At 50.1% G+C, this 12,121-nt stretch overlaps 1 protein-coding gene across 1 annotated transcript in view; it reads right to left on the bottom strand.

Moving 5' to 3' along the window:
- LOC137378420 (myosin-7-like) overlaps window positions 1–12,121 on the bottom strand; it is a 199,645-nt gene that overhangs the window by 140,242 nt on the left and 47,282 nt on the right. The window contains exons 11-12 of the mRNA XM_068048747.1: window positions 3,163–3,266; window positions 546–684 (exon numbers count right to left, since the gene is read on the bottom strand). Of these exons, the coding sequence (XP_067904848.1) occupies window positions 546–684; window positions 3,163–3,266 (243 nt within the window). The remainder of the gene's footprint in view (window positions 1–545; window positions 685–3,162; window positions 3,267–12,121) is intronic.

The raw sequence follows: 12,121 nt of genomic DNA, 5'->3' as shown, positions 1-12,121 counted from the left end.
CTTGTTGTTCCGGCCTCTTCCACCTCCCACAACAGTTCAAATCAAGCTAAAGTCTGGTGCTCAACACCCACCTCCAAATACAGCCTTATTCCAAAAGTCTCTTCCTCCTCTGCAGCAAATGTCCAAAAAGTCTTGCAGCTCTCACCTCAATACTCTCTCTCCAGCAGCACCTCCAGCAACTGACTGCAGCACTGTCAATTGCACCTCGTTGCTGCAATCAGCACTCAGCTTTCCCAATCAGAGAGCAGCCAATCCCATGCTGTACCTGTCCTGGGAGTGTTTGATGAGGACAGTGTAGAGGGAGCTTTACTCGGTATCTAACCCCGTGCTGTACCTGTCCTGGGAGTGTTTGATGAGGACAGTGTAGAGGGAGATTTACTCTGTATCTAACCCCGTTTTTTTTTTCTTCTTTTTTTTCCATTTTTTTACTTGTCCTGGGAGTGTTTGATGGGACAGTGTAGAGGGAGCTTTACTCTGTTTCTAACCCCGTGCTGTACCTGTCCTGGGAGTGTTTGATGGGAGTGTTTGATGGGACAGTGACTCACGTTCAGTTCCGTCTGACTCTGCCTGCTCCTCCCGTGGCTTTTGTTTGAACTTCATGTTTCCGAAGTGCATGATCGATCCTACCATCTTGTAACAGCCATATTTCTCATCTGGTATGAAGCCCAGGATGTCCATGGCGTGCTGTTTAAAGCAGTAACAAGTTCAAATTATGCTCCCTCCTAACATTTATCCGTGTGTCAGTCTCTGACTGTGCTCAGTTGCTCCCTCAGACTGTTTAGATTATACTGGCAGTGGTCCTGGTGGAGTTGCTAGCACAAAGATTGGTAGACAGTTTGGCAATTCCTGAATCCTCAGGGTAGTGTCCTAGGCCTAATCATCAGAAATGAGGATGTTCGCTGATGATTGCCCAATGTTCAGCACCATTCGTGACTCCTCAGATACTGAAGCAGTCCGTGTAGAAATGCAGCAAGACCTGGACAATATCCAGGCTTGGGCTAATAAGCGGCAAATAACATTTGCACCACACAAGTGCCAGGCAATGACCATCTCAAACAAGAGAGAATCTAACAAACTCCCTTGACATTCAATGGCATTACCATCGCTGAATCCCCCACCATTAACATCCTGGGGGCTACCATTGACCAGAAACTGAACTGGACCAGCCACATAAATACCGTGGCTACAAGAGCAGGTCAGAGGCAAGGAATCCTGCGGTGAGTAACTCACCTCCTGACTCCCCAGTGCCTGTCCACCATCTACAAGATGCAAATCAGGAGTGTGATGGAATACTTTCCACTTGCCTGGATGGGTGCAGCTTCAACAACACTCAAGAAGGTCAACATCAACCAGGACAAAGCAGCCCGCTTGATTGGCACCCCATCCATCACCTTAACATTCACCCCCTTCACCACCAGTGCACAGAGGCAGCAGTGTGTGCCATCTACAAAATGCACTGCAGCAACTCATCAAGACTCTTTTGACAGCTCCTTCCAAACCCTGGACATACACTCCAATGTCTCTCTGTTCCCCACACTTCTCAGAATGCTACATTTTATTGTGTATTCCCTTGCCTTGCTTGCCCTTCCCAAATACATTACTTCACGCTTCTCCAGATTGAACTCCATTTGCCAATTTTCTGCCCACCTGACCAGTCCATTGATATCTTCCTGCAGTCGACAGCTTTCTTCCTCATTATCAACCACACAGTCCATTTTTTAAAAAAGTACTCATTCACAGGATGGGGTCCTCAATGACAAGGCCAGCATTTATTGCCCATCCCTAACTGCCCTTGACAAGGTGGTGGTGAGCTGCCTTCTTGAATATAACAGAGTGTCATGCTTGACCATTTCAGAGGGCATGTAAGAGTCAACCACATTGCTGTGGGTCTAGAATCACATGTAGGCCAGACCAGGTAAGGACAGCAGATTTCCTTCGCTAAAGGACATCAATGAACCAGATGTGTGTTTATGACAATCCAGTAGTTTCATTGTCGCTAGCTTTTTATTCCTGGTTTATTTAATTAACTCAATTGAAATTTCCAGCTGCTCTGTTGGGATTTAAACGCATGTTGCTGGATCCAGATCCAGGCATCCGGATGACTAGTATAGTAACATAACAACTGTGCTTTCATTCCTCTGGTGGGGAATTGGAGCTTGGTACAGTGAGTGAGGGAATTCGAGGAATCCTGACATTCATTGAGTTTTTAATTGAGTTGAAATGGTGGTTGGAGCAAAGGGTTAACTGCCAGATATCCAAGCTTGAAGCATCAATGCTTCACTTGAAGGATCCCAATGAGTGTTTGACATTCCTGCTGTGATTTTTCAGAAGGCAAAGGAATTTTATTGCAACAACAACTAGTATTTATATAGCACCTCTAACTTAGTCAAACAGCCCAAGACACTCTGGTCTCCTTGGGGGACACCAGAGGTAACGGTGCAGGAACAGGAAGAGAAGCCATTGCAGGTGATTCTCTGTCTATGATTAGATAGATAAGAATGGAACCAGGTGAGAGCAGTCGCCCCCAGCTGGACAACAGTGGAGAGGTGTTGGAGGAGGATGGTGTGGTCAACCATGTCAAAAGCTGCAGACAGGTCGAGAGGGTGAGAGGGGAAAGTTCACCTTTGTCACAGTCACATGGGATGTCGTTTGTGTCTTTGATTAGCGCTGTTCCGGTACTGTGACAGGGTGGAAACCTGATTGGAGGGATTGAAAAATGGATTTCCAGGAAAGATGGGCATGGATTTGGGAGGCGACAACACGTTCAAGGACTTTGGAGATGAAAGGGAGGTTGGAAATGGGATGATAATTTGCGAGGACGGTGGGGTCAAGGGTCAAGGAAGAAACTAAAATAAAAGCAAAATACTGCGGATGCTGGAAATCTGAAACAAAAACAAGAAATGCTGGAATCACTCAGCAGGTCTGGCAGCATCTGTGGAAAGAGAAGCAGAGTTAACGTTTCGAAGAAGGGTCAGTGACCCGAAACGTTAACTCTGCTTCTCTTTCCACAGATGCTGCCAGACCTGCTGAGTGATTCCAGCATTTCTTGTTTTTGTTTCAAGGAAGAAACTATTCTGATGCATGAAGTAACAGTGGCTGAGCTTTGCAGTTTAACCCTTGCACACTGCCCTGTGTCTGAGGAATGTGATAGGAAACACTTACATCAGTTGCATTCAGTTCCTCACCATCATCCAGATTGTCCACAGTAATAACCCCTTGTGAGCAGAAATGATAGTCAAAGGGGTTGTTACTCACCAGTAACATATCTGTAAAAGAGAAAATTCAAAAATTCAAATCAGTGACAAAAAGGAATTTATAATATCAAGGGGACATTTCCTTAAAATCTAACTTGTTTTAGAACCTATGTGTTGGTTGGGACTCGAAGGATGGATTTTCAGCTCCTAATAAAGTTAAGTCTGAGAAGTTCTAACGTAAATTGAGTCTGGACTGACTGTAAACCATTGCCATTATGATCCAGAGTTTCCCAGTGCAGGTTTGGCCAACTCCAGAGAGCTGGATTACTGTGGGAGAATTAGAAAATTGGGAGAACCGAGATTTAAAGGAAAGTATATAATAAGGACACAGTGAGTCACACTTCCTACACAACAGCTCATTGGCAGGACCACCTGAAAGAGAGTGAGAAAAAGGATCCCAACAAAACTGAGGAGAAAGGAGATGAGACCCAATGTGGAAACACGATCCAGGGAAAAGTGATGGAACATCCCCTCCCCTAACCCATTCCATGCTGGTCACATTCGGTGAAAATACAAAGCTGTTTCATTTGGAGTTTAGTGTCCCAATGATGAGCAAAGTAGCATTCCTGCAGTAAGGCCGAGAGGTAAGAGTTGCCACTGGCTGCATTGTGCCAGCATCACACTGCTCTGCATAGCTTTGAATTAGGAGGCACACAGTGTTTCTGGATCAAATTCACATACGTGCACCTCTTAAGGGCTTGTGGGTCAGAAGGTATCAACAAGTGTCACAGTCTTGCTATGGGGCAACTTCACCTGCCTCGTATTCCTCAATTGCTGCTCCCTGTCTTCCTTCCAAATCATAAAAAGGAGAATTTCCATACAGAAACCCATTGCTGACAGGGTATACCCGTACAAGAAACCATGGCACAAACCTTCTGTGCAATAAAGGAACCAAAAAAGGGGTTAAGTGCCCAAGCCACGAATAAGTCAACAGTAAAAAAAACATTGGTTTGATTCCTCTGACCCTTTAAGTCTTCACTTCCACATTGCTGAGCTGCCTCACAACGGCAGGCACTCATTACAATGTCCAGGATTGAATCAGCAAAGCAGTGAGGATTTTGAAATTCACCCTCAATCGCATTACTATTCTTTTTCTGAAAAATAAATTCACTCCAATTTTCCCTTTTTGCTTGCCAAAGACAGAGCCCAAATTCTTCTGAAAGTTCTGGTGTCTGAATGAGGCTCACTATTGGTAATGCACAAATTGACCAATTATTTCTGGCGAAGAAGAGGTAGCCAGAATCTGAATCACTGCAAGCTGCTGCATTACAAAAACAACATTTTGCCATTAACCTTCTGTGATTTATCCAGAAGTTGCTGGATTTGCACATTCATTAATCTTATCACAGGAAGTTAAGATGAGTAATTAACAGAGCTCGTAAAAAATTAAAAAGGGCACAGAGAGCGGGGAGAAGCTTCAATGAAAAGAGGGCGGAGAGTGGAGAGAAGCTTCAATGAAAAGAGGGCGGAGGGCGGAGAGAATCTTCAATGAAAAGAGGGCAGAGAGCGGAGGGAAGCTTCAATGAAAAGAGGGCGGAGAGCGGAGAGAAGCTTCAATGAAAAGAGGGCGGAGAGCGGAGAGAAGCTTCAATGAAAAGAGGGCGGAGAGCGGAGAGAAGCTTCAATGAAAAGAGGGCGGAGGGCGGAGAGAATCTTCAATGAAAAGAGGGTGGAGAGCGGAGAGAAGCTTCACTGAAAAGAGGGCGGAGAGCGGGGAGAAGCTTCACTGAAAAGAGGGCGGAGAGCGGGGAGAAGCTTCACTGAAAAGAGGGTGGAGAGCGGGGAGAAGCTTCACTGAAAAGAGAGCGGAGACCGGGGAGAGGCATCATTGAAAAGAGCTCGGAGAGCAGGGAGAGGCTTCATTGAAAAGAGCTCGGAGAGCAGGTAGAGAATTCATTGAAAAGAGAGCAGAGAGCAGGTAGAGAATTCATTGAAAAGGGGCGGAGAGCGGGGAGAGGCTTCATTGAAAAGAGGGCGGAGAGCAGGGAGAGAATTCATTGAAAAGAGAGCGGAGAGCAGGGAGAGAATTCATTGAAAAGGGGCGGAGAGCGGGGAGAGGCATCAATGAAAAGAGCTCGGAGAGCAGGGAGAGGCTTCATTGAAAAGAGCTCGGACAGCAGGTAGAGAATTCATTGAAAAGAGAGCGGAGAGCAGGTAGAGAATTCATTGAAAAGGGGCGGAGAGCGGGGGGAGAATTCATTGAAAAGGGGCGGAGCGAGCAGGGAGAGGCTTCATTGAAAAGAGTGCGGAGAGCGGGGAGAGGCTTCATTGAAAATAGAGCGGAGAGCAGGGAGAGAATTCATTGAAAAGGGGCGGAGAGAGCGGGGAGAGGCTTCATTGAAAAGAGAGCGGAGAGCAGGTAGAGAATTCATTGAAAAGGGGCGGAGAGAGCGGGGAGAGGCTTCATTGAAAAGAGTGCGGAGAGCGGGGAGAGGCTTCATTGAAAAGATAGCGGAGAGCAGAGAGAGGATTCATTGAAAAGGGGCGGAGAGAGCGGGGAGAGGCTTCATTGAAAAGAGTGCGGAGAGCGGGGAGAGGCTTCATTGAAAAGAGAGCGGAGAGCAGGTAGAGAATTCATTGAAAAGGGGCGTAGAGCGGGGAGAGGCTTCATTGAAAAGAGCTCGGAGAGCAGGGAGAGGCTTCATTGAAAAGAGAGCGGAGAGCAGGCAGAGAATTCATTGAAAAGAGGGCGGACAGCAGGGAGAGAATTCATTGAAAAGGGGCGGAGAGCAGGGAGAGGCTTCATTGAAAAGAGGGCGGAGAGCGGAGAGAGGCTTCATTGAAAAGAAGGCGGAGAGCGGGAAGGGGCTTCATTGAAAAGAGAGTGGAGAGTGGGGAGAGGCTTCATTGAAAAGAAGGCGGAGAGCGGGAAGGGGCTTCATTGAAAAGAAGGCGGAGAGCGGGGAGAGGCTTCATTGAAAAGAGAGCGGAGAGCTGGGAGAGGCTTCATTGAAAAGAGAGCGGAGAGCTGGGAGAGGCTTCATTGAAAAGAGAGCGGAGAGCTGGGAGAGGCTTCATTGAAAAGAGAGCGGAGAGCTGGGAGAGGCTTCATTGAAAAGAGAGCGGAGAGCTGGGAGAGGCTTCATTGAAAAGAGAGCGGAGAGCGGGGAGAGGATTCATTGAAAAGGGAGCGGAGAGCGGGGAGAGGATTCATTGAAAAGAGAGCGGAGAGCGGGGAGAGGATTCATTGAAAAGAGAGCGGAAGGCTGGGAGAGGCTTCATTGACAAGAGAGCGGAGAGCGGGGAGAGGCTTCATTGAAAAGAGCGGAGAGAGTGGGGAGAGGCTTCATTGAAAAGAGCATGGAGAGCGGGGAGAGGATTCATTGAAAAGAAGGCGGAGAGCGGGGAGAGGCTTCATTGAAAAGAAGGCGGAGAGCGGGAAGGGGCGTCATTGAAAAGAGGGTGGAGAGCAGGGAGGGGCTTCATTGAAAAGAGAGCGGAGAGCGGGGAGAGGCTTCATTGAAAATAGAGCGGAGAGCAGGGAGAGAATTCATTGAAAAGGGGCGGAGAGAGCGGGGAGAGGCTTCATTGAAAAGAGAGCGGAGAGCAGGTAGAGAATTCATTGAAAAGGGGCGGAGAGAGCGGGGAGAGGCTTCATTGAAAAGAGTGCGGAGAGCGGGGAGAGGCTTCATTGAAAAGATAGCGGAGAGCAGAGAGAGGATTCATTGAAAAGGGGCGGAGAGAGCGGGGAGAGGCTTCATTGAAAAGAGTGCGGAGAGCGGGGAGAGGCTTCATTGAAAAGAGAGCGGAGAGCAGGTAGAGAATTCATTGAAAAGGGGCGTAGAGCGGGGAGAGGCTTCATTGAAAAGAGCTCGGAGAGCAGGGAGAGGCTTCATTGAAAAGAGAGCGGAGAGCAGGCAGAGAATTCATTGAAAAGAGGGCGGACAGCAGGGAGAGAATTCATTGAAAAGGGGCGGAGAGCAGGGAGAGGCTTCATTGAAAAGAGGGCGGAGAGCGGAGAGAGGCTTCATTGAAAAGAAGGCGGAGAGCGGGAAGGGGCTTCATTGAAAAGAGAGTGGAGAGTGGGGAGAGGCTTCATTGAAAAGAAGGCGGAGAGCGGGAAGGGGCTTCATTGAAAAGAAGGCGGAGAGCGGGGAGAGGCTTCATTGAAAAGAGAGCGGAGAGCTGGGAGAGGCTTCATTGAAAAGAGAGCGGAGAGCTGGGAGAGGCTTCATTGAAAAGAGAGCGGAGAGCTGGGAGAGGCTTCATTGAAAAGAGAGCGGAGAGCTGGGAGAGGCTTCATTGAAAAGAGAGCGGAGAGCTGGGAGAGGCTTCATTGAAAAGAGAGCGGAGAGCGGGGAGAGGATTCATTGAAAAGGGAGCGGAGAGCGGGGAGAGGATTCATTGAAAAGAGAGCGGAGAGCGGGGAGAGGATTCATTGAAAAGAGAGCGGAAGGCTGGGAGAGGCTTCATTGACAAGAGAGCGGAGAGCGGGGAGAGGCTTCATTGAAAAGAGCGGAGAGAGTGGGGAGAGGCTTCATTGAAAAGAGCATGGAGAGCGGGGAGAGGATTCATTGAAAAGAAGGCGGAGAGCGGGGAGAGGCTTCATTGAAAAGAAGGCGGAGAGCGGGAAGGGGCGTCATTGAAAAGAGGGTGGAGAGCAGGGAGGGGCTTCATTGAAAAGAGAGCGGAGAGCGGGGAGAGGCTTCATTGAAAATAGAGCGGAGAGCAGGGAGAGAATTCATTGAAAAGGGGCGGAGAGAGCGGGGAGAGGCTTCATTGAAAAGAGAGCGGAGAGCAGGTAGAGAATTCATTGAAAAGGGGCGGAGAGAGCGGGGAGAGGCTTCATTGAAAAGAGTGCGGAGAGCGGGGAGAGGCTTCATTGAAAAGATAGCGGAGAGCAGAGAGAGGATTCATTGAAAAGGGGCGGAGAGAGCGGGGAGAGGCTTCATTGAAAAGAGTGCGGAGAGCGGGGAGAGGCTTCATTGAAAAGAGAGCGGAGAGCAGGTAGAGAATTCATTGAAAAGGGGCGTAGAGCGGGGAGAGGCTTCATTGAAAAGAGCTCGGAGAGCAGGGAGAGGCTTCATTGAAAAGAGAGCGGAGAGCAGGCAGAGAATTCATTGAAAAGAGGGCGGACAGCAGGGAGAGAATTCATTGAAAAGGGGCGGAGAGCAGGGAGAGGCTTCATTGAAAAGAGGGCGGAGAGCGGAGAGAGGCTTCATTGAAAAGAAGGCGGAGAGCGGGAAGGGGCTTCATTGAAAAGAGAGTGGAGAGTGGGGAGAGGCTTCATTGAAAAGAAGGCGGAGAGCGGGAAGGGGCTTCATTGAAAAGAAGGCGGAGAGCGGGGAGAGGCTTCATTGAAAAGAGAGCGGAGAGCTGGGAGAGGCTTCATTGAAAAGAGAGCGGAGAGCTGGGAGAGGCTTCATTGAAAAGAGAGCGGAGAGCTGGGAGAGGCTTCATTGAAAAGAGAGCGGAGAGCTGGGAGAGGCTTCATTGAAAAGAGAGCGGAGAGCTGGGAGAGGCTTCATTGAAAAGAGAGCGGAGAGCGGGGAGAGGATTCATTGAAAAGAGAGCGGAGAGCGGGGAGAGGATTCATTGAAAAGAGAGCGGAGAGCGGGGAGAGGATTCATTGAAAAGAGAGCGGAAGGCTGGGAGAGGCTTCATTGACAAGAGAGCGGAGAGCGGGGAGAGGCTTCATTGAAAAGAGCGGAGAGAGTGGGGAGAGGCTTCATTGAAAAGAGCATGGAGAGCGGGGAGAGGATTCATTGAAAAGAAGGCGGAGAGCGGGGAGAGGCTTCATTGAAAAGAAGGCGGAGAGCGGGAAGGGGCGTCATTGAAAAGAGGGTGGAGAGCAGGGAGGGGCTTCATTGAAAAGAGAGCGGAGAGCGGGGAGAGGCTTCATTGAAAAGGGGCGGAGAGCAGGGAGAGAATTCATTGAAAAGGGGCGTAGAGCGGGGAAAGGCTTCATTGAAAAGAGGGCGGAGAGCAGGCTGAGAATTCATTGAAAAGGGGCGTAGAGCGGGGAGAGGCTTCGTTGAAAATAGCTCGGAGAGCAGGGAGAGGCTTCATTGAAAAGAGAGCGGAGAGCAGGTAGAGAATTCATTGAAAAGAGGGCGGAGAGCAGGGAGAGAATTCATTGAAAAGGGGCGGAGAGCAGGGAGAGGCTTCATTGAAAAGAGGGCGGAGAGCGGAGAGAGGCTTCATTGAAAAGAAGGCGAAGAGCGGGAAGGGGCTTCATTGAAAAGAGAGTGGAGAGTGGGGAGAGGCTTCATTGAAAAGAAGGCGGAGAGCGGGAAGGGGCTTCATTGAAAAGAAGGCGGAGAGCGGGGAGAGGCTTCATTGAAAAGAGAGCGGAGAGCTGGGAGAGGCTTCATTGAAAAGAGAGCGGAGAGCTGGGAGAGGCTTCATTGAAAAGAGAGCGGAGAGCGGGGAGAGGATTCATTGAAAAGAAGGCGGAGAGTGGGGAGAGGCTTCATTGAAAAGAGCATGGAGAGCGGGGAGAGGATTCATTGAAAATAGAGCGGAGAGCTGAGAGAGGCTTCATTGAAAAGAGAGCGGAAGGCTGGGAGAGGCTTCATTGACAAGAGAGTGGAGAGCGGGGTGAGGCTTCATTGAAAAGAGCATGGAGAGCGGGGAGAGGCTTCATTGAAAAGAGCATGGAGAGCGGGGAGAGGATTCATTGAAAAGAAGGCGGAGAGCGGGGAGAGGCTTCATTGAAAAGAAGGCAGAGAGCGGGAAGGGGCTTCATTGAAAAGAGAGCGGAGAGCGGGGAGAGGCTTCATTGAAAAGAGGGCGGAGAGCGGGGAGAGGCTTCATTGAAAAGAAGGCGGAGAGCGGGAAGGGGCGTCATTGAAAAGAGGGCGGAGAGTGCGGGGTGAGGCTTCATTGAAAAGAGCGGAGAGAGCGGGGAGAGGCTTCATTGAAAAGAGTGCGGAGAGCAGGGAGAGGCTTCATTGAAAAGAGTGCGGAGAGTGGGGAGAGGCTTCATTGAAAAGAGGGCGGAGAGCAGGGAGAGGTTTCATTGAAAAGAGTGCGGAGAGTGGGGAGAGGCTTCATTGAAAAGAGGGCGGAGAGCAGGGAGAGGCTTCATTGAAAAGAGTGCGGAGAGTGGGGAGAGGATTCATTGAAAAGAGGACAGAGAGTGGGGAGAGGATTCATTGAAAAGAGGGCGGAGAGCAGGGAGAGACTTCATTGAAAAGAATACGGAGAGCGGGGAGAGGCTTCATTGAAAAGAGGACGGAGAGCAGGGAGAGACTTCATTGAAAAGAGAGCGGAGAGCGGGGAGAGGCTTCATTGAAAAGAGGGCGGAGAGCGGGGAGAGGCTTCATTGAAAAGCGGACGGAGAGCGGGGAGAGGCTTCATTGAAAAGAGGACGGAGAGCAGGGAGAGACTTCATTGAAAAGAGAGCGGAGAGCTGGGAGAGGCTTCATTGAAAAGAGAGCGGAGAGCGGGGAGAGGATTCATTGAAAAGAGAGCGGAGAGCGGGGAGAGGATTCATTGAAAAGAGAGCGGAGAGCGGGGAGAGGATTCATTGAAAAGAGAGCGGAAGGCTGGGAGAGGCTTCATTGACAAGAGAGCGGAGAGCGGGGAGAGGCTTCATTGAAAAGAGCGGAGAGAGTGGGGAGAGGCTTCATTGAAAAGAGCATGGAGAGCGGGGAGAGGATTCATTGAAAAGAAGGCGGAGAGCGGGGAGAGGCTTCATTGAAAAGAAGGCGGAGAGCGGGAAGGGGCGTCATTGAAAAGAGGGTGGAGAGCAGGGAGGGGCTTCATTGAAAAGAGAGCGGAGAGCGGGGAGAGGCTTCATTGAAAAGGGGCGGAGAGCAGGGAGAGAATTCATTGAAAAGGGGCGTAGAGCGGGGAAAGGCTTCATTGAAAAGAGGGCGGAGAGCAGGCTGAGAATTCATTGAAAAGGGGCGTAGAGCGGGGAGAGGCTTCGTTGAAAATAGCTCGGAGAGCAGGGAGAGGCTTCATTGAAAAGAGAGCGGAGAGCAGGTAGAGAATTCATTGAAAAGAGGGCGGAGAGCAGGGAGAGAATTCATTGAAAAGGGGCGGAGAGCAGGGAGAGGCTTCATTGAAAAGAGGGCGGAGAGCGGAGAGAGGCTTCATTGAAAAGAAGGCGAAGAGCGGGAAGGGGCTTCATTGAAAAGAGAGTGGAGAGTGGGGAGAGGCTTCATTGAAAAGAAGGCGGAGAGCGGGAAGGGGCTTCATTGAAAAGAAGGCGGAGAGCGGGGAGAGGCTTCATTGAAAAGAGAGCGGAGAGCTGGGAGAGGCTTCATTGAAAAGAGAGCGGAGAGCTGGGAGAGGCTTCATTGAAAAGAGAGCGGAGAGCGGGGAGAGGATTCATTGAAAAGAAGGCGGAGAGTGGGGAGAGGCTTCATTGAAAAGAGCATGGAGAGCGGGGAGAGGATTCATTGAAAATAGAGCGGAGAGCTGAGAGAGGCTTCATTGAAAAGAGAGCGGAAGGCTGGGAGAGGCTTCATTGACAAGAGAGTGGAGAGCGGGGTGAGGCTTCATTGAAAAGAGCATGGAGAGCGGGGAGAGGCTTCATTGAAAAGAGCATGGAGAGCGGGGAGAGGATTCATTGAAAAGAAGGCGGAGAGCGGGGAGAGGCTTCATTGAAAAGAAGGCAGAGAGCGGGAAGGGGCTTCATTGAAAAGAGAGCGGAGAGCGGGGAGAGGCTTCATTGAAAAGAGGGCGGAGAGCGGGGAGAGGCTTCATTGAAAAGAAGGCGGAGAGCGGGAAGGGGCGTCATTGAAAAGAGGGCGGAGAGTGCGGGGTGAGGCTTCATTGAAAAGAGCGGAGAGAGCGGGGAGAGGCTTCATTGAAAAGAGTGCGGAGAGCAGGGAGAGGCTTCATTGAAAAGAGTGCGGAGAGTGGGGAGAGGCTTCATTGAAAAGAGGGCGGAGAGCAGGGAGAGGTTTCATTGA

Source organism: Heterodontus francisci, chromosome 16 (genome assembly GCF_036365525.1).
Source record: "Heterodontus francisci isolate sHetFra1 chromosome 16, sHetFra1.hap1, whole genome shotgun sequence".
Classification (NCBI taxonomy): domain Eukaryota; kingdom Metazoa; phylum Chordata; class Chondrichthyes; order Heterodontiformes; family Heterodontidae; genus Heterodontus; species Heterodontus francisci.
The sequence above is the reverse complement of the archived record's forward strand: the minus strand, read 5'-3'. Positions and strand labels throughout refer to the sequence as shown.